We start from the raw sequence: 20184 nt of genomic DNA, 5'->3' as shown, positions 1-20184 counted from the left end.
ACTGCAACAAAAGCAACTTTGCTCGCGTGCCTCACGAAACAACTACAGGAGCACACCGTCTCGTCCGATCCGATCGGTCTAGAACCAAAAGAGTAGAATGTCAGTCATTCCATCACCTCCATTTCACATCACAAAGGATTTGCTTTCGAGTGTAATTGTTCCGGGTGGATATCCTTGCATTGGCGTTTGACACTATTAATGATCCAAGAAAAGTGATGCGGTCATTTCAGTGCTTCATGGTACTATGAAAACTCATATGCTCAGATCTTGTGCTTTGTGCTGCATGTGTTTGTTTGAGCAACAACTGTGCTCAGAATGCATAGATGTTATCAGTTCAAGGTCGAACACCATCTACCATGACTTGTAGGTCTGCTTCCATAGAAATAGCAGACTTTCCATTGCCGCGAGCTTCTCCCAGAAAGCAATAAGAAGCTGATCTGTTTCTCCATCCCTACCACGATGAATGCCACAACAAAATCCTTCATATGTTACTAACTAGGCATGAATCTGTAGGAGACTTAGCGTGTTCTTTGCATCATCTTCACCGTTAGGACAGTATATTATGGTGTCTCTCACCATCGAATGTTTCTCAGGATTTTGGAGGCACATAAGTTCGCTTCGGATGTGATGTACTGTAGTCAGCACCAAGGCGGTTGGATGAGACTTGAAGCGGCGTACTAGCGGGTAAAACGCTTGGGCGAAACAACAGGGACGGGAAAGAACCAACGGGGAGCATGGGCGACGTGCAGCTGTGTCACCCGAACAGCAAATACGGTATTTATTCCACGAGAAGGGCGAGCCCGGAGCGGGGCCTACCTCACTACTGTGGTGGTGGGGGTGGTGGTGGAGTCACATTGAACGGGAAATCCAGTTTCCTGCCTTGGATGAGATAGGAAAATTCCACTCTCGTACGTGAGATGCAGTTCCCGGGTGGCCCCCACTTCACCTCACTTCTCTCGCTCTTTTACCGCAGACGACGAGACGAAGACCGACCTCTGTCTCGGCGTACCTTCTGTCCCTACCCGAGGAACAAATCGGTCACCTTCTCCCCTACCGCCACTGACCCCCGTGCGATCGTTGGGATCGAGCCAGGTATCTCGCTCCGCCCCCTCCGATCCTTCTCCAGCCCCTAATTCATTGGGTTTTCACGATTTTTTTTTTTTGTGATCATGTGATTCGTCGGAACCCTAAAGCATTCGCCGTGGTATCTGCCCTAGTTGAAGTAGAAATTGATTTCTGTGGACTCTCGCTTGATTGATTAAATCTAAGTGTGGAGATCTTTGGATTCTGATAGTTCAGTCTTTTTCTTCTGTTGCCTTATGTATATCTGCTAATCTTTTGGTGTTATCTGAGGGTGACTTCCTCTTTTAGACTTTGAACAGGGAACTGTACAGAACGTAATATTTCGCTTCCAGGCTTTGTTACCAATCTAACATTCTTTTTCGTTCTTTGAGTTGGCGCTGCTGCTTTCCTGCAAAAGATTTTAGCCGTCTTGAATCAGATGTATCAAATTTGTGTTAATTGATATGTAATAGGAAGATAAGATAGTTGGAGGTTTGGCAAAATATTGAAGGAGCTGAACCTTTTTTAGGTGATAAAATTCGTTGTACATTGCACCTCCGGAAATGAGTTTGGACAATGAAGATCAGGAACTGCTCGAAAGAAAATATGTATCTGAAAAGTGAGCAACTCTGTTTGCTTGTTATGTATTAGTGTTTCTGCTGGCTACTTATGTTTTTTGGCTTCTTTCAGGCAGCCTAAAGTATCATATACAAGAGAATATCTTTTGTCTTTTAGCAACTTGGATATTTGCAAAAAATTGCCCAGTGGATTTGATGCTTCAATATTGAGGTACAGTTGGTTAAAATCTACTAAGAAAGTCTTTGTTTAATTTTTTTTTCTCCTTTTAACCATTTATCAGTGGTTTTGCTGCACTTGCTGTTATTTTCTTTTAGCAGTGAGTTCGATGAAGCATCAATTATTGTAAATGAGCAACAAAGAGGTGTTGGAAGATTAACTTTTCAGAGTACAAAGCACAGTGAGTATGGATCATCACCGCCAAATAGGTTAGAAACCACAGGTAGTTTTCCTCGAGGAAACTTTGGGAGGTGGGATGCACATTCGTCTGGAACTAGCAATAAAGATGGAGATGTTCAATCTAATCATGAAGGAAGTACTCAAGGTTTGTATGTTATCTATGTTACTATTAGTTGATAAAATTTCAAGTTGTTTTGATGCTGTAGCAGTGGCATAGTTTCATGTTGACATTATCAATACTGCAATTTTTTTTTCAGTGTTTCTTTTTTGTAGAATAATAATGTATGTGTTTTCGTCTCTTACTGTTCCCAATCCTCAACTTTTTGAAAATTGCATGTTCTGAACTCAGCAGTTGGAATTGCAGACCACATGGCATCATTTGTAATGCATATTGAAGTTCTACTGTCATCCACCCATGTTATTGATCATAAACCTTTACAAAGTCAAACAAAGTTTTTAGTTTCTATTGGAATTCAAGAATGCTAAAAAAGATACAGATTGGTGTATAAGACCTCATTGACCAAAAATAAAGAATGAACAGAACAGATATCATTAAAATGCACAAGTTTATATGATGTGACCCTCTGAATACTTAAAAAGCTTGTCAATAATGGATGTGAAAATTTCCATTTTTCTGCTTAAGGAGTATCTTATATTGTCTTTTAGTTTTGTTTTTCTTTTTATGTCAAATCATTTCATTTTCAACAAACTAAGTACATTTAGGAAATCTATGATTTACATTGTTTTCATAAGGAATTGGGTGGTCTGAATTTTCTCAGTGTTACACAGTAAGATAATATTGTGCTTATGCCTTCTCTTTTTATCTGCATGTGAAAAAGGACTTATGCTTAGATAACTATCTAGTTTGTTGTGAGTTGAATTTGTGTGTAAGCAAGTATTTTCCTTTTTTTCTTCTAGTAACAAATTTGTGATCCGTGGTACCTGTTTTATGTAATAGCCAACTATCGATAACAATATCTCCAGTGATGTCTATGATGGCATATGGTGTATGTACCTTGTGACAACTTATTGATATTTGAAACAGTTCATAAACTTGAGGACTATGGGAAAGGGGGATCAGTAATTATGTTTTAATGTCAATATCATGTATTGGTATTATTTGCTTTTGGTTTACATGATTTGTCATAAACTGCCATTGACCAAGATTTTCTGTTATTTAATTTACAATTAAAGGGAATATTAAAATTTGTGATACAAAGCAATTGCAAAGTGAACCAGACACGGATTGGACTCAACATGTGGCCAGCAAAGATATGGCCTTGTTTGGCCATAACATTGGGTCATCCTTCCATATATTGGACAACAACAGCAGTCTAGCATTGCTACAGTTTCTACTAGCCAATAAGGCGCTGAGGAACATGAGTTGGCACCTCGAGATTTACATGATCAGGTTGAGAACTAGTGGCATAGCAGTAGCCTTACTTTCAAGAGGCTTTGGGATGATGATTGCCAGCTTCAACTTGGAGTTCTACAAGCACAAGAAGAGAATTCAGCTTCCACAGAATTCCTATGCACAATAAGAGTTGAACACCAGCGGCCATACATCAGTTTAAAAGGAATAAAGGCCAAAAGCTTTGAGAGATGATCCACGAGTCCAATTGGAAAGGGAATAATGGTTGGCGACTGTTTGATGGGCAGCCAGACCCCAGTTCTCAACAATAAAGGTGTTAGCCAGTTTTGGGAACCAACCAGTCCCAATCGAACATGAGTTGGGACAGGTAGGGCCCTATTTGGACACCAGTAAAACAGTAGGGTGTTCCCATAGTTTAGCTAAGGCTCAATTAAGGATTTAGCAACAAGATGATTGTCCCACTTTAAATATGTTTTGGATTTAAATTACAGCTCAATATTGATGTAATTAAAATATTATAGTCTTATATTTACAGGATTTTGATTACATTAGTAGCGCTGTTGATCCAAAATATTATAAGGCCTAGCAAAGGCTTGAAATATATTTCATTATTTTATATTTATAGAGTTATAGTTGGTTTAATGGCCCTTGGGAGGCTCCCCTTGAAGTAGAGATGCATTAATATCTTAATTTTTTTTACTTTGACATTCTTTTTCTGCAATCTCCAGTGTTTCATAATCAGATTTTCTGCTCTATGAATTATCTCAATAAGGACTCAGTTTTGGTTGTGCATATGAACAGAATCAGTGCCTATCCTAGTCCAAGATTGGGTTCATTTTGGGTTGACGTCACAAATCTCAGTCCTTCCATCATCTTCTGGAAGGACAACTGTCAATCTGAGAAGCTTCTTGCTTCCTCACTTGTGCGATCTTGGAGCAATCTCATGATAAATACTGGGTAGAGCTTTCATGGCAATATACTAGATTACTAGAAGAGAAGAATCTGACTAACTATTTATGAATGTTGATCTTTATGTTGACTGACAGAGATTTTTTTCTGTTTTTAGAAGTCATGGTCTAATTCACCTGTTTACATGCTTGCTAAATAGGTTCTTGCCTTTTTATCTTTATAAACCGAAGTGGTTCTGCTACTCAAATGATGCAATTTTCAAATTCCAGACTCTGGTAGGCATTCTGGAACCCAATCTCGACGTTTCTTGCAACATCCTGAGCATGATGGACTTCTGGGAAGTGGTACATATCCAAGACCTTCAGGATATGCAGGATCCTCAGCACCGAAAGCTAGAATGGCTGGTCACTTTCAGCTTAATAGAACTCATGAACCTTATCAGCCCCCACGACCTTATAAGGTTAGGCTATCTGAGAATACAGATATAAAGTATAGTTCATTAAAATGTTCATTTTTCCTTATTCTCTTTATTTATAGTTTATTATCTTTGATCTTTTTCTGTTAAGTTCTGATTGTTCATATGAATGTCTTTCTGTCTCTATTGTCACATATATTGTCCTGATATTGGTCTGATCCCATAAAAAAATAAGATAATTTTATGAAAATATTCTTTGTTTCAGGCTTTACCATTTCAACGGAAGGATGATAAAGATTCATGTAATGATGAAACATTTGGTTTGGCTAATTATTCAAGTGAGGACAGAGTGGAAGAAGAGCAGAGGAGAAGAGGTACTTTATCGTAATGATGAAACATCAGTTCGTAATTACATTTGCTCAGCTTTATCTGTTCCTTGTTTAAATCTTTTAAGTAATGAGACTATATACTTTTTATTATTTGGTTTTCTTTTCTTCATTATATTGACAATGCAGAGTCCTTCGAATTGATGAGAAAGGAACAACAGAAAGCACTGCAAGGGAAGCAAAAGCAGATTCCTGATATCCAAAAAGAGAAACTTGATGCCGATATTATTGCATTACTAGAGAACTCGGCTGATAAGAAAAGCATATTGAATGAAACTCACAAGGCGGATGATTCTTCTTCATTGTCTATAAATGATTCTTCCAGGCCTCCGACTATGCGAGTGCCTCTATCTCGACCACTTGTACCGCCCGGTTTTTCTAATACAACACTGAACAAAATCCTTCCTATTCAGCCTTCAAACACTAACTCGTCGGAGGTACTAATACATAACCTTCTACGGAGTAACTGCTACTGAGAAATTTGTCATTTTTTCCTTAGGAACAGATAATACTGGCAACTAGATGTTTTAGATCTTGCTGTCAGAGTAAGCTGGGAAATGAATCTTTATTTCACCTATTAGTGGTCTTCTTTTACTCACAGTAGTGGTATATTCATATATTGGTTCAGCACATGGTTTTGGATCTTGATACTGAATCCTATACTGGTCCCTGGCTGGATCAATATGGGGCTGGCAAGTACTACATACCAACATGGTACACTGGCATAGTAGCTGGCACTGAGAAGGTGGGAGGAGGCTGAGAAGGAGAAGAAGAGGACGAGAACAAGGGAGAAGAGAAGAAGAGTGGAGGAGGAGAGGTACCAGGTGGGTGGCTGTGCGAGGTGAAATCAGGATTGAGAGAGAGAGAGAGAGAGAGAGAGAGAGAGGGCATTAAAAAAACGATGTCTGCATGCCAATTCAAGTTTAGATCAGCAAATGTTGCCCGATAGTATATGTCCATAAGCAACAGATTTTTTTAATAGCTATTATTATATTGTTTAACGAAAGATTCAGTTGTCATATTTATTGTGCTTTTCCTTGTCTGATGTTCTGCTTATCAATGCTGAATACTAAGCACCATGGGTGATGGCAAAAGATTAAATCATCCTTTAGTAGAAAGTCTAGAGAAATGATGCTTCCATAGCCTTCTATTTCTATTAACCACATCATTAAGGAATTCTCTTAATGGTTATACTCAAGTATTTATAATAACCTAGAAGCTCAGTTCTGGATCAATATTGTGTTTTTACCATCAGTCATCATTATAATTGGCATTACTGCCATGCTCACTTTACCTTTCAGGCTAGATTTGTGGATACTGTGGACAACCTTCCTCTAGATGGCACTGATAATGGTCAAGAAAAGAGGAACCAAACAGATCCATTCTTGAACAACAGAATGCTAAACAATGGCTCTATATCTGATGTCCTTGTCAATGACACAGATAAAATTGCGATTCCAGCATCAGGTCTTGAAGTTATGAAGCTGTTAGCAGATGCTGAAAACATATCCTGTGCAGCCTCTGGTCTTCACAAAACAAACAAAGTTTGTGAAGGAATCCTAGAGAATGATGATTCAGGCAAAAATGAGAAGACTTCTGAGATTACACACACACTTGTTGAGGATAGTTCTCTGTTAATTCTGGAAAAGTTGCTTGGTCATTCTCTGTCAAAAAGTTCTGGCAGTCCAATTTCCTCTGAGGTATATGATCATCTTTTCTTTCTTCTGTACATTTTTTTTATAAACGTTCTATACCTTCCTACCTTTCTTTAGATATAATGGTTGTCGTATGAAACTATGTATTAAATAGAACATGTGCTCATCAAATTGCTGTATTCTTTTCTTGTACATCATGCTCATTAGGTTCTGCTGTACCTGAAGTTCACCTATAGTGGGATATGAACATTTTCAGTTATTAACCTTCTTGAGAATGTTTTTTCCTGAATCAAACTATTATCATGAGGACTTCAAAAGTACATATGTTGAACATGGACACTCGTCAGATGCTTCCAGATAATGACTTTTTTTATCATTAACATTTATTTATGTTAATATATTATATACATAGAATACTTAACTAGTATGCAGAAAACTTTAGGACTTGTTGAAAATTGGCATATATGTATTTGAATTACTCTTATGAATATTTACTACCTGTTTATGTAGTTGTTATGATGCTTATATATTTCATACATGATGATCATAGATTGTCATATTATACAAAATATAAAAATTTCAATTTCACATGAAAATATACATGTATCAATTGCCATGTGCATGCTGTGTCATAGCTTTTTTTCACAGGATCTGCCATGTTTGTGTATGTGCATCTGTCCATGCTTCTTTGAGATCAAAGAGTTGGATGTGCTGTTTTACTTTTATTTGTGTTGGTGATAACTAAATGAATTTATGAGTTATGACATTACTCTAGTAGGGGTGAGGTATGTGCTCCACAAATTTGGAAAAAAAGCTGCATTTCAGGAGGATTACCGGCATTCAGAATTTTATAATCTATACTATCAAAAAGTATTACTTGTTTTTAGTTGCATCCAGAGAAAAACAATCAAGGGGCCCAGATGTTCAAATTGGGTTCCGCAGCTTAATTATCTGTATCCTAATCTGATCATGACTATGGTAATGTTCCTGTAGTCAGAAACCTAAACCCTGATTTTCCTGAGATCTAATAGACCAACTTTTGATGTGAAGAGGTCTATCAAGCTTCTGCTCGAGAATGCTTTGTGAAAAGTTCTTAATACATATGGAAAAACTTTGAGGACCACAAAGCATATTTCAATTTCTCATTTGTGTTTTTTAAGTAAAAGCTTTGAAATCAATGCAGAAGTCATGGTTGTCAAATACGTTTCTATATGTCTTTTTTATAAGTACTTGTGCTATATCTGGCAATTTCATAAGTAAATATTTTGCTTCCATGTTTCCTAAAGCAACTTTTCATTCAGTTCAGACTCATGAATTCTGACCTTTGGATGGTCCCTCCAGACTGACAGTTCACTGCCTCTCATACTCTGTGACAGTTCTTATCATCCGTCGTCCCATATTGATCATGCTTTCTGGAATATACTCATTTAAGTTCTAAATGAATATAAGTAGGAAAAAAAGTGCATGTTAGAATAACTAAGATACAATGTCATGAATTAAGGGTAAAAAGGAGCATATTAGAGAAGGTTCAGTGAACCCATATATTCATTGCTATTTTTTATTGCACAAATATCTAGAACTATTATTTTTTACTTGTAATTTGTTATTATAAAATTATTTGCAATCTGCATTACTCAATTATAGCTGTCATTTTTTTAGTCTTTTTTGAGCCAAATCCTGTTATCTTTTATTAGTAATTCAAGCAGTTGACTTGAGAGAAAAAAGCTGGACTTAGGGGTTTAGGCATTTAAGTGCTCCTGTGGTTGCTTGGCCTAAAATTTCAAAAGCTCTTGGTGCCTTTTGTTGGTGGGGGTAGCTGAATGGCCTAGGCAGCTGCCATTGACAACCTTTTCCTGCCATGACTTGTGCACTATGTCACAGTGATGTGCTTTGCTGGCCAAGTGTCAGTCAGCATTGTATCACAATGTAAATGTGTTTTGAGATATTCTTATACTAGTTGTTGACATACTTAGAATTTCTTTTGTCGACAGATCTATTATAATATGTCCTGACATATGTATGCCTTTGACATGAGCGCCATCATCTTCATGATTTTCCTCTCTTAAAACTTGTGTCACTTGTACATGAAACAGATTTTCTATTGTTTCATTGTTGCATAAAGGACATACGATTGAATTTCAGGTTAAGAATTCCCAACCATAAAGTTACAAGTAATTTGGATTCTTGCAATTTTGTAGATTGCTTATACTTTATTCACTTTTTTTATCTATTTGAATTGTCAAGAGTATTGTCTGTGTTTATCTCTTTGTTTATTCTACATACATATGCACATACAACTGTAATAATGACTTATATATGTCTACATGTGTGCCTGAGTATAGACACGAGAAAGTCTTAACCTATATATGACTGATAAGGAGCTTAAGTGACCAAATTGTTGTGTTGTTTTCCAGAATCAAGATTTTAAAACAGATGAAGAGACATGGGTTCCTACAATTTCTGAATCTTCTAAATTTGCTAGTTGGTTTGTCAAAGAAGGTAAACCTTATCCTGTTCATGCCTTGTAGGAGAATCTTGTTCTTTGCTTGAATGGTAATCTAATATTTCATATTCTGATGTCCTCACAGAAAACAATCATTTGGATGATTTCTCATCAAAAGACTTGCTCACTATGATTGTGAATAACGAGAACGTTGGGTCACCAGCTTCTGTGGATTCTTCTAACAAAGCGATTGAGCATATGGCACCAAGCTTACCATTCAAACATAGTGATATGACAAAGAAACTTGATGCATCTCCTGCACCTAGTCCTGTTGTACTCACATGTGAGGACCTTGAGCAGTTAATCTTGACTGACACTAAAGGCAGCAGTTCAAATCTGCCGCATGCTGTTCTGGGAACGGGGATGACAAAAGATGGAAAATTGGAACGGCAAAAATCTGAAGTTGATGATCATGCGTCACAACATCTTCTTTCTTTATTACAGAAGGGGACAAAGAAAGAGAAAGAGATGGTATCAGTAACATCTCCTGCTCTGGAAATTGGATCGCTTGAAAGATTTTCCATAACTGACACATGTTCTGGTGTTAATCTTGGGATTGTTGAGTCCAATTCTTGCAACTCTGAGACAGTGTCCAGCTCTGAGAAGAACCTAACACTCGAAGCATTATTTGGGTCAGCATTTATGAGTGAGCTCCAATCTGCTCAAGCTCCAGTCTCTGTACAAAGAGTTGTGGATGATGGAGTCAACACTACTGCCATTCCGACATCGCTTGGATTGCCATTTTCAAGTCCAGGTATTAGTTTCTTAACTTCTAATTCTCGTGATTATCAACCAAACAAGCCCATTCATCAAATAGATATGGTATTTTTGAACTTTGTTAAAGATGTCCAATGTATTCTTGGCGTTGGCAAAGAGCAAAGAAACTCTCCTGTTGAGGACTTGAAATTTAGTGCTGCTGATTTTGAAGAAAAAGCTCCAGAAACGCACTTGCCAGATGAGCATAGTTTGATTTCTGTGAGTGATTCTTTGGACGCTGTAACCTCTGACCCTTTTATCTTTTTGAATACCAATAAAAGTGAGCATCTATTATCCTGAAAAGAATGTTGAGCGTCTCAATGATAAATGCTATTCAAGCGATGCAGAATGCATCCGACCATCTGGTCTGGATGGCTTACCTTCTTTTTGGAGCCTGCATGACCTGGTTGGTTCTGATTCTTTTTGCCATCATTTACAGGGAATGACATCTTCTCAGTTACCTCATAGGATCAATCGTGCGAGGCCTCTTGACCCAGGGTTGGATCCTCTTAATAGGAATCAACAGATGAAGTCTATGGGTCCTGAAGGCATCCATCATGGCCCTTACCTTAATTTTCCTGAAAATATTGTTCCATATAATAATCCACATCATGGGAGCGATCCACGCATCAATCCTGCTGCCTATAATTTGATGTTGCAGCAGATGCCAATTCCGGGAAACTTTCCCCAACAGGTATTTCTTCAAGGTTTGCCAAGAGGTGTACCGCTATCTCATCCCATGAATCATATGCAAGGGTACATACCCAAGATCAGCAATGTGCACAATATGTCATTACATCATCAGCAGCCAAATTATGATGGCTTGGGAATGGGAATGCAAGGTAAAGTTTCTACTACTCTCCGTGTCTTCCCTATTGGTTTGGTTCACTAACGTTATAATTTAATTTTATTTGGAACCTTGTGTGACCCTGATGTGGAGCAGATTCCTAGTCTGCTTGTTGTTTGTATGAATTAAGAATGAACTTCAGTGGTATGGCAAGACTATTGTGGCTAATTCTTGTACTTGCCACTTTGCAGAAGTGTAGTAAAATTCAGCTGCATGACTGAAATGCACAGCAGTTAAGAGTAGATTGTCAATTGTTCAGTAATTGGATTTCATATTTTAGTACACCCATACTGTAATTGTATATAGGCAATGCCAGAGTGCAAACAAACATCCAGTACGTCTGAATGTTCTAGATCCTGCTATGTATTAGCCATTATGTCTTCGTGATCTCAGTAAAGTTCTAATGCATTTTATTTTTCTATCTTTTTGTTTATATTTGTGGATTAAGCCTGCATGTGTTTTCGTTTGTTTATATTTTCCTTTATGTTTATCTTTTTGTTTATCTTTTTCTATCTTCTTTCTGATATTTGTTATATTCTCCTTTTGTTTTCAACATGCAGGATCTCTTGTTGGAAGTGGCGGAAAAAATCATCCGGAGGCATTTCAGAGGCTGATCGAGATGGAACTGAGAGCTAATGCAAAACCAGTTCACCCTGCGGCTGCTGGCAACATTCCTGATATGTATGGTCCCGAATTAGGAATGAGCTTTAGGTATAGTTGACTATTAACAATGTAGTGCTTTCATATCACCAGAAGGTTGTTGAACCCCTTGTCTGCGCCTCGGTGGATGATGTTTTTTTTTTCTTTTTTTTAATGCTGGTGTCTTTTTGCATTGTGTATGATAGCTTTTCGAATAGCCTCAACAGGAGGTCTGTGTATGTTGAACTCTCCCCTCCCAGAAGAAGAACAAAGAAGTAGGATGTAGTTGATGGCGATCCAGATGAGAGGGAGTCGGTTCTTTTTTTGTACTGTGTCAGTAGCTCATTAGAACAAAACTTTTTAAGGTTCTGCTCTAAGCCTCTAGACTGTTTTTGTGTCGGCAAGAGGACATGGTAGGGTTTGATATCGGTGCAATGCTAAAACTCTTTTTGCAGAGATCATAGCTGATCGCCATGCAGTTGGCACAGCTGCGTGCATGCTGTACTTACTGTGTCGTCCAGGTTTCGTGTTCTGTTCCTTTGCATGGGCGTCATGGTGCCTGATAAATTCTCAACTGTTTCATGGATCACAATGTTTCTGTACCGTTATGGCTGTAGTTGAAAACATTTATATTAAATCTAAAGTCTCATACCAAAATAAAATAAATTTATAAAAAAAAAGGTGTTTGAGAATTTGCTTAAGATTTCAAGCCAATTGTTAAAGAATATTATAGATAACTCTCAACGCCGAGTCCATTGATGCAATGACAACGGACGATGACGCGTTCATACAACAACGAGTGCTCACCGAGGAATCCGTCCTGCGGACATTTTGGCTTCGGCGGATGTAAACTGCGACTGCGGCGATGGCGCATAGGGACCGCCAACGACGACGTAGCACATGACCCATCTGCTTCTTCTTCGGGTGGTCTTCTGCATCTTTCAGCATCAATGTCTGTCATGATCACGATGCAAATCACGCATTTAAACCTACAACAACCCGGGGGAGGTCACCCTCAAGCTGTTTAAGGTAGCTTCACATTCGCAATGTATGGAGTGCAAGCAATGTATACTGACCTGAGAGTCATTTTTGTTGGTACAATAACTATAGCCCTATCAAGATATCCCTACTGCCCCCTTCACTTCCCACCCAGTAAGGACATCATCCAATCATGGCAATTTTCCACGCCAGCATCCAAAGAAATTTAAGTTTTAGAGCAAGCATCCTTTCTAGTCATGTATAATATCACTTCCTAAATGAAGCAAAGGTGCCCTCCAAATACATCGAAAGTAGGAAGCTTCCCCTTCGTGTTTAGAAAGGTATCCTAAAGCTGAAAGTAATATATATAACAAAATAACACTGATGATAAAATTACTGAGATATCAGTGACATTATTTGATTATTAGGAAAGATTCATTTGTCAAGATTGACTAAAATATCAGTCTCACATCACTAAATTACTATTCTAATGACAGTGAAAGATCACCGGGAATGGGCTGAACGCAATGGCAAAAACTTGATTTGACTTTTCGTGTTATCTTAGACTTGAATTGCTTGTGCTAAGCCCTTGAAGGACTCATATAAAATTCTTCAAGAAATCTAATACCTGAATCTTAATCACAAGAAGTTATTCCTCCAAGAATAAGGTATGATTGCTGTTTAGTCCTACATCCGCTCGGATACCATAATGAATCCATTTGACTCGTCTAATAAGATTAATTAGATCAGAGTATACTAGTAATCACACTCTCCCACGCCCATGCCAAGCTCCGTACGCGACGCACCTTCCGCCATGCACGCGCACACAACGCGGGCAGCTTCACAGCGTGTGCACGTTTATCGCGCGACCAAGACCACCAAAACCAACCCGCCGCCTGCTCACCCGCTTCGCCCGGCTGAGCGAATCCTAGGGACCCCACTTGTGTCCGATCCATTCAGCACAGGAGTGGGTGGGAACCGGGTAAGGTAGAGAATCTTCTGCTCAACGAGATTTCGCGGGAATTCCTCTGCTACCGGCGAATGTCCATGTCGGAAGAGACAAGTGTCCTCGCCATTGCGATCCTCGGATGCGTGTCCTTTTGTGAGCATCTCCACCGTAAAGCGGCCAGGGTGTCCCACGGTAACACTTTCCCATCGCTTCAAAGACTTGAATCCCGAAGAGTAATTCCAGAGAGAGAGAGAGAGAGAGAGAGAGATAGACCATAACACGCAGTAAGGATGTCTTTATATAGAGACCACGAAATCTTCGTGTAAAGACTACAAGACCGGTGGTTTGAGGTGTGGTTTGGTGGCTGAGGCACCTGAGCTCGTGTTAGGTAGGAAAGGAGGAGGTGGGTTCATGGAGGAACTCTTCATCATCTCCGGGAACTTTTTGGTGCAGGTCACGTATGGGGTGTACATGGTGTTCCTGAATGGCGTCTTTAATGCCGGCGTCAACCCGTTGTTCCTCGTTGTCTTCGGGAACTCGGTCACCGCCGTGGTCCTCCTCCCCTTTGCCCTAGCTTTCGAGAAGTGTGTTGCCTCTCTGTTGCGGTCTGGTACCTGTTCTACGCTTGGGACTGATGCCCTCTTTATTGCATACACAGGAAGAAATGGCCGACCAGGTTGAGTGCCACGCTGTTGTCTCATTTTCTTCTGCTTTCCTTGGGAGGGTAAGGATTTCTGCATGTATACTTCCTAATTAGCATTTCTTAGAAATAATTGCTGAATCTACCTGCATGCCCACCCTCTCTCTCTCTCTCTCTCTCTCTCTCAAGTTTTCTGTGCCCAACTGTTCCCATCAAGGCCAGAGAGATGCGAATCATTTATGAACTAGCAGCGATGAATATATGAAGAATGTCACAAGTGAGATTCTAGTGAGATTAGGAATCGATAGATGAACTTAACTCTGTATCTTGTGCTGCTCATCAGGGTGACCTTATTTCAAGCTCTAATGTTGGTGGGAATCAAGAAAGCATCTCCAGATGTTGCCTCTGCAATGCCTAACTTGACTCCTGGTCTCATCTTCATAATTTCAGCCTGCCTCAGGTACCCAATAAACAAGTTTATGAGATCTGAAAGCATGCATGTAAGCTTGCAATACTTCAATCGAGGGTTTTGCTTATGATACTGACAAAGCAATGTTTGGGTGGTCTTGCAGGTTTGAGAAGTTTGATGCATGTTGCTGGTACAGTAGAGCCAAGATCATGGGGACTCTGGTGTGCTTGGCTGGGGTAGTCACAATGTGCTTCTTGCAGGGCACATCTGAGACACCAAGGTTGGCAAACAATTGGTCATTTCTCTTGGCTAAGCCCTTGACATTGGACAAGGCCATCAACAGAGACTGGGTGCTTGGCTGCTTCTATCTTTTGGCAGGGGTTTTTATCTTGTCCTGCACCACTGTTCTGCAGGTTTTCTTTTTTCTTGTTGCTAGCTTTCAATCCTAATTTTGTTACTTAGTCAGTCACAATCTTAGCTTTCAAGATTTAGTAATTTTTATCAGCAACTGAAGTCTCATGTTTCTCCTTTTCTATCTTTTATACAAGTGGTTAATTTCATTTATTTAACCAGCATATTAGTGTTTATGATAATGATGCTTATTGTGAAGCTAAACAAAAGCTAATTAAAGGGGGAAAAAAAAAACCAAAAGCTTAATTATACAGAGGAGAAATAAATGGTTGCAGATGTTGATCAGGGAGAACAGAGGATATATATGATGATCAACTATTTTTATGCAAAGATTTTTTATGGGTTTCTTGATATTTCTTTCTAATACCAAAGGAAGTACAATGAAGAGCAATCTGGAGTTGAGCATGACAAACATGTATGCTGCTTGCAGGCTGCAACCATGCTAATATTTCCAGCACCCTTGTCCTTGGTTGTCATAACCTCTGTGATGGGCTCCTCTCTCACTGCACTGCTGCAGCTCATAACTGAAGGCAAGATCAGTGTTGGTCCTACCACCATGAGCTTCACAAGCATTGTGGCAATTGTGCTTCTGGTATATGCTATTCTCTCTGTATTTTTCTAGTCATCTCTGTAGCAGCTTGAGCGCTTATTGAGGACTGATCTCATGTAGCACCAAAACATTCTTTTTTCAGCCATAATTGGTGATAATTGTGGTTCTTATGGCATGCAGGGTGGAGTTGTGATGGGCACATGCATGGCATTCCAAGGCTGGTGCATCACTAAGAAGGGTCCAGTCCTGGTTTCCATCTTCTGCCCCATCCAAACAGTCAGCACTGTTGTTGTTTCAGCTGCACTCTTAGGACAGATCATTAGCCTCGGAAGGTATCAGTGTTTCCAACTCAAGTATAATTCCTGCAGCTCCCATTTGTAGACTTTTAATTAGCATAGTTGTTATAGCTTTATCGAGTATAATTCCTGTAGCATGGTGATGGAAGAAGAGTCCTGACCAGAGAGCACATCATCCTCTTTTGCAGCCTAGCAGGAATAGTCCTCATGTTTGCAGGACTGTACATTGTTTTGTGGGCAAAGAAGAATGAAACTTTCAGCATGCTTGATGTGGATGCTGAGCCAGAGGTGCTTGTTGAAGATGTTGAGAAGCCACTGCTGTCTTGACTCCAGGGGCAAGTAGAACTAGTGTGAGATATGCACTAACTCGGTCATAAAATGCAGAGTCCATGAGACCTGCTTTGACAGGGTTCTGCCTTGATGGAGGAGAAGAATGAACCATACCTTATCTGATGTACTCGGAGCACCACCATCATGTAAAGTCTAGCTTCTTTATGCAAATCATATGATAGTTTAGCTAGTGATCTAAGATTGGGCTATGAAATGATTTGCCACGAAGATTATGGGTTGCCACATGGCGGGCGCCTCCACCGCCGCCAGCCTCTAGCGCCCTTGCGCGTCGCTCGTGCCACTGAAAAGCCGACGCCCTGGATCGCGGCATGCCGTCTTTGCATGGTGGGAACAGCGGCATAGCTGCCATGGGGGCGGCGGAGGAAATGCTGCCCTCTGAGGGGGTTGAGGAAGGAGTGCATGAAGGGCAAAGGTGGCCTTGAGAACCAGGAAACCGCCTCTGGCTCGGCACGTTGAAGACGGCGCTGGAGGCGGGCGTCTGTGGCCGGCTTCTAGGAACACGAATCATAAAGCTATCGGACATGACCAAAACAAACGGCCCATGATTCACTGCCGGCAAAACAAATGGGTCGGATTGGGTTGGGTCGAACAAAATCGAGCTCAACACAGACTCAACGCAAACATGTTGACTTGACCCAATCTTCGTCATTTTAGCCCATAAAAAATCTTGACCCAATTTGCACAGTAGGTAGGTTGCAATGAATGTTTTACGTTTATATCAGCATTAGGAGAATTTAGATGCGTGATTTGGTCGAAAAAAAATTGATCTTATTGAATGTTGTCTATGTTGGACTGATGGCCCATATTCAGCCCATGTGGGTTTTATCAGCCCACAGCCCACTCCTCCTTTTAATCTAACCCTAATTAAGATTAGGGGGGTGTGGTGACTGCGTTTTAGAGGCAGATTAAAGCTATAAAAAGGCAGCAACGAGGTAGATCTTTGGAGCCACGAGATTCCAAAGAGATGAAGGAGAACAAGGCAGAAAAGGAAGAGAAAGAAAGGAAAAAGAAGACAAGGACAACGCAGAGACTGTTCATCTAGCAGTGTTCTCATCTCAAGTTAGATCAAATCTATAGTAAGCTCTTGCTGTGATTACTTGGGAGTTTTTAGATATTGTGGGTAGTGACGTGATCCTTGTATCCCAGTTATTCTCTTGTGGTTGTTGCTAGGGTTTTAGGCAAGAGATTGAGATTTGTACATTCATTATTCTCATAGTGGATTATCTCTAGTTTGCCCCGTGGTTTTTACCCTTCACATTGAAGGGGTTTTCCACGTATATCTTGGTGTTCTGTTTGATTGTGTTTCCATTTTATTCCGCTGCGTATTTTGATCTTCTAGTATTTATTCCTATACAAAGGTTATTCCTGTTTATATCCTCATCAGTCTATTTTGTCTTACTATCTTAATATCTTGAGAGAATTAATTATGGGGCGACCATAAGGTCCAAAAACATGATTGGCAAACGTTAGCTCATGTGAATACTGTTGCCTTTGATTGATGAATGCAAGTCAAGTGCATGCAATTTCGGTAAGCCAAACAAAATAAATGAGACCACATTGTGTTGATTAATATCGGGGATGGAGAGAGCATTTTAAAATTAAAAAATTAAAGATTAACAATATATATATCAGAAAAGATAAACGTGGTTTAATAAATTTCACCTAGATTTACGAAAAAAAATTAAATTCTTCATAATGTGAGATTAATTATAAGACATTCAGCTATTCTCACTCAAATATTACTTTTTATAGAGTTTCTCACATGAATTTCAAAAAAATTATACTTGTTTCTCTCACCCTCTATAAAAATTCTACAGAGTTTACACTATAGAGAGAGAATATGGAAACATAGAAAGGATTTCTCATATGTTTTGCTTTTCTCATATCAAAACTTAGGGATACATAAGAAATTTATAGAAGAATAAAATCTTAATTATCAAAGTTTTCTTCTTTCACGAGAACACCTCGTAGTATTAGGATTCTTTATCCCATTAGGATGTTGATTTCAGAAATCCCAAAATACTTATCAATCTCAATAATTAAAAATAATATCTTTGATCAATGCACTCAAATATCGACCTATCACTAACATGACTAATTCTTTAGGATTCATATATTAAAAAATTGATCAATCGATCATCAATGTTTTTTTTTTATCACGAAACATCGTGGATCCATTCCTATTTATTTAAATATTTTTTAATAAAAATAGCAAAAATAAGATTCAAACTAAAATATTTTTATAATCTATTAAAAATCTTTACCAGCTTAGTTAGTTGGCATCCTAAATGATTTTAACTGTAAGATTAACCACTATAGTCATCAGATGTGCCAACTGTGCTAAGGTTGGTTGTTTGTCCAAACAATTAATCAAAATTGGTAGGAAGTGTCATCTTCATGCCAAGCATGAGCTTTAGCACTAAATTAATTTAAATTAAATAATGATCTTCTATCAAATTAAAAGATGATTTATTCTATCTAGATATCTGGATTGATTAGTGTGACATTACATGAGTGATAAATCTCAAATTTGAGTGGAAGTGTGAGTGTCATTATTTGATTTGTATCATTTAAATTTTTGCAACACTAGATGATGATAAAATGTAGACTGGTTGAAGTTTTGTGAAGGCTTATTCAAGCAATATCATGATGATTAAAATATGGAATTTAGTCACAAAAGACCTCAAACAAGATCATATTCGGCCAATTACTAATTAGCTTCAAATGCATGCATCTTTTAGCAAGGCCTCAGCATCATCCTAAGTGTAGAGAGAGAGAGAGAGAGAGAGAGAGAGAGAGAGAGAGAGAGAGCATATAATTAACATATGACCTATTCTTATTCACCTAGGGAGAAGATGTCTCCTGACCAAGGACATATCTTCTCAGGGCATTTTCCTAAGTCATCTCATCCACCAACACATCAATTACTCAAACATTTCATGCTCCAAGAAGTCACTTCAAAGAATCTATTCCTCGTGAGACAATTGAGACCACATGCATCGTTGAGCATGCATGATAACATGAAAGAGGCCATGGATCACAATCTTCAAGTCCTACAAGTAATTTGTCCCCTTCCAAGACGACTCTATCATGATCATCATCATCATCATCATCATCATCATCATAGAGAGAGATAGAGAGGGAACCTAATCTTATTGACCTAGGAGGAAGGGGTCTCTTCCAATTGCACTTTCCTTGGTCATCAAACATTTCATGCTCCCAGAACACACTGGAGCCACATAAATGCAGATAAGATATCATGTTGTCACATGCAAGCATAATTAACTTTACTAGGGTCATCCAACTGAGCACATTAACTCAACCTGTTCTTTGGGAGGTGGGCAAGCATTGGGGATTACATGAAAGGCAATGAGGTCACCCATATCCATGTCTGCCTACTAATTTCCTATCCATGAGATCTATATTTAATATACTTATTACAAATTAACTAACATAATTAAGGTTCTTATATAATTAACAATATTGTTTTTATCAATTCAACAACAAGCTAACAATAATCATTATCGTTCTGATACTTTATAATTAAATTTATATGAATTTAGATACAATCTTAAACATCTCTTGATGATAAGTAAAGAATATTGGTGGAATACTTGCAAGCAAAGTCATTTCCTTTGGCACTTGTAAATTCTTGATTCAATTATCAGATTGCAACTTCTTGTTTCTTTTTAGCCTTCAAGAGTTACATGTTTCTTCTTGACTTCATTTGGAAGCTTCAAGTGCATAAAGATGGCAAAGATAGATTAACAAAAAAAACAAGACTTTTTACCTAGCTTTTTTTGTTTGAAATCTAATGCATCACTCCATCATCATTGAAGCTGGTGTTTATAATTGAATAAAATATATAATAAAATTAATTAGATTCTGATGATAAATATTGGTTAATAGAAAAAAATCTATATTATAGTAGGATTCCTTAGGGGATGTTGTTGATGGGAGGAACTCTCCTAATAACTTATCTTAGATTCTCTGCTCTCGTCTATAAATAGATAGGACATTTAAGGACTAGACGAGATATGTTGTAGAGGACGTAGTTGAGAGATTACGGTTTTTCTCTCAA

The 20184-nt window shown here is 38.7% G+C and overlaps 2 protein-coding genes across 5 annotated transcripts; both read left to right on the top strand.

The window, feature by feature from the left end:
- The first annotated feature begins 941 nt into the window (after positions 1–941).
- LOC135627862 (uncharacterized) lies at positions 942–11903 on the top strand. Of its 3 annotated transcripts, XM_065134246.1 has the most exons (13): positions 942–1092; positions 1592–1681; positions 1753–1851; positions 1956–2182; positions 4588–4778; positions 4999–5107; positions 5249–5556; positions 6421–6819; positions 9189–9273; positions 9363–10031; positions 10122–10252; positions 10473–10875; positions 11441–11903. In XM_065134246.1, the coding sequence occupies exons 2-13, from the start codon at positions 1626–1628 to the stop codon at positions 11599–11601; spliced, it is 2838 nt and encodes a 945-aa protein (XP_064990318.1). In that variant the 5' UTR covers positions 942–1092; positions 1592–1625; the 3' UTR covers positions 11602–11903. The 3 variants fall into 3 exon arrangements, with proteins under 3 accessions (XP_064990318.1, XP_064990317.1, XP_064990316.1); XM_065134245.1 differs by having other exon boundaries at positions 1959–2182; positions 9363–10252; XM_065134244.1 differs by having other exon boundaries at positions 9363–10252.
- A 1807-nt stretch (positions 11904–13710) lies between these two features.
- Positions 13711–16268, top strand: LOC135582308 (WAT1-related protein At5g47470-like). Of its 2 annotated transcripts, XM_065131384.1 has the most exons (8): positions 13711–13834; positions 13900–14030; positions 14105–14170; positions 14430–14546; positions 14659–14908; positions 15337–15498; positions 15637–15788; positions 15941–16268. In XM_065131384.1, exons 2-8 carry the CDS (start codon positions 13918–13920, stop codon positions 16077–16079), a joined length of 999 nt encoding a protein of 332 aa, XP_064987456.1. In that variant the 5' UTR covers positions 13711–13834; positions 13900–13917; the 3' UTR covers positions 16080–16268. The 2 variants fall into 2 exon arrangements, with proteins under 2 accessions (XP_064987456.1, XP_064987455.1); XM_065131383.1 differs by having other exon boundaries at positions 13764–14030.
- Positions 16269–20184: the final 3916 nt, after the last annotated feature.

Source organism: Musa acuminata, chromosome BXJ2-11 (assembly GCF_036884655.1).
Source record: "Musa acuminata AAA Group cultivar baxijiao chromosome BXJ2-11, Cavendish_Baxijiao_AAA, whole genome shotgun sequence".
In the NCBI taxonomy this organism is placed as follows: Eukaryota; Viridiplantae; Streptophyta; class Magnoliopsida; order Zingiberales; family Musaceae; genus Musa; species Musa acuminata.
This window is presented reverse-complemented; position numbering and strand designations above follow the sequence as displayed.

What these genes read in the sequence shown, in the direction of transcription:
- LOC135627862 (XM_065134244.1), top strand. Translation starts at nt 1,626, where the DNA reads ATGAGTTTGGACAATGAAGATCAGGAACTGCTCGAAAGAAAATATGTA. An exon ending in AGCCCCCACGACCTTATAAG is followed by an intron (nt 4,779 to 4,998) that starts GTTAGGCTATCT and finishes TCTTTGTTTCAG; the next exon opens with GCTTTACCATTTCAACGGAA. An exon ending in CTTGGGAATGGGAATGCAAG is followed by an intron (nt 10,876 to 11,440) that starts GTAAAGTTTCTA and finishes TTCAACATGCAG; the next exon opens with GATCTCTTGTTGGAAGTGGC.
- LOC135582308 (XM_065131383.1), top strand. Translation starts at nt 13,858, where the DNA reads ATGGAGGAACTCTTCATCATCTCCGGGAACTTTTTGGTGCAGGTCACG. An exon ending in CTTCTGCTTTCCTTGGGAGG is followed by an intron (nt 14,171 to 14,429) that starts GTAAGGATTTCT and finishes GCTGCTCATCAG; the next exon opens with GGTGACCTTATTTCAAGCTC. An exon ending in CCTGCACCACTGTTCTGCAG is followed by an intron (nt 14,909 to 15,336) that starts GTTTTCTTTTTT and finishes TGCTGCTTGCAG; the next exon opens with GCTGCAACCATGCTAATATT.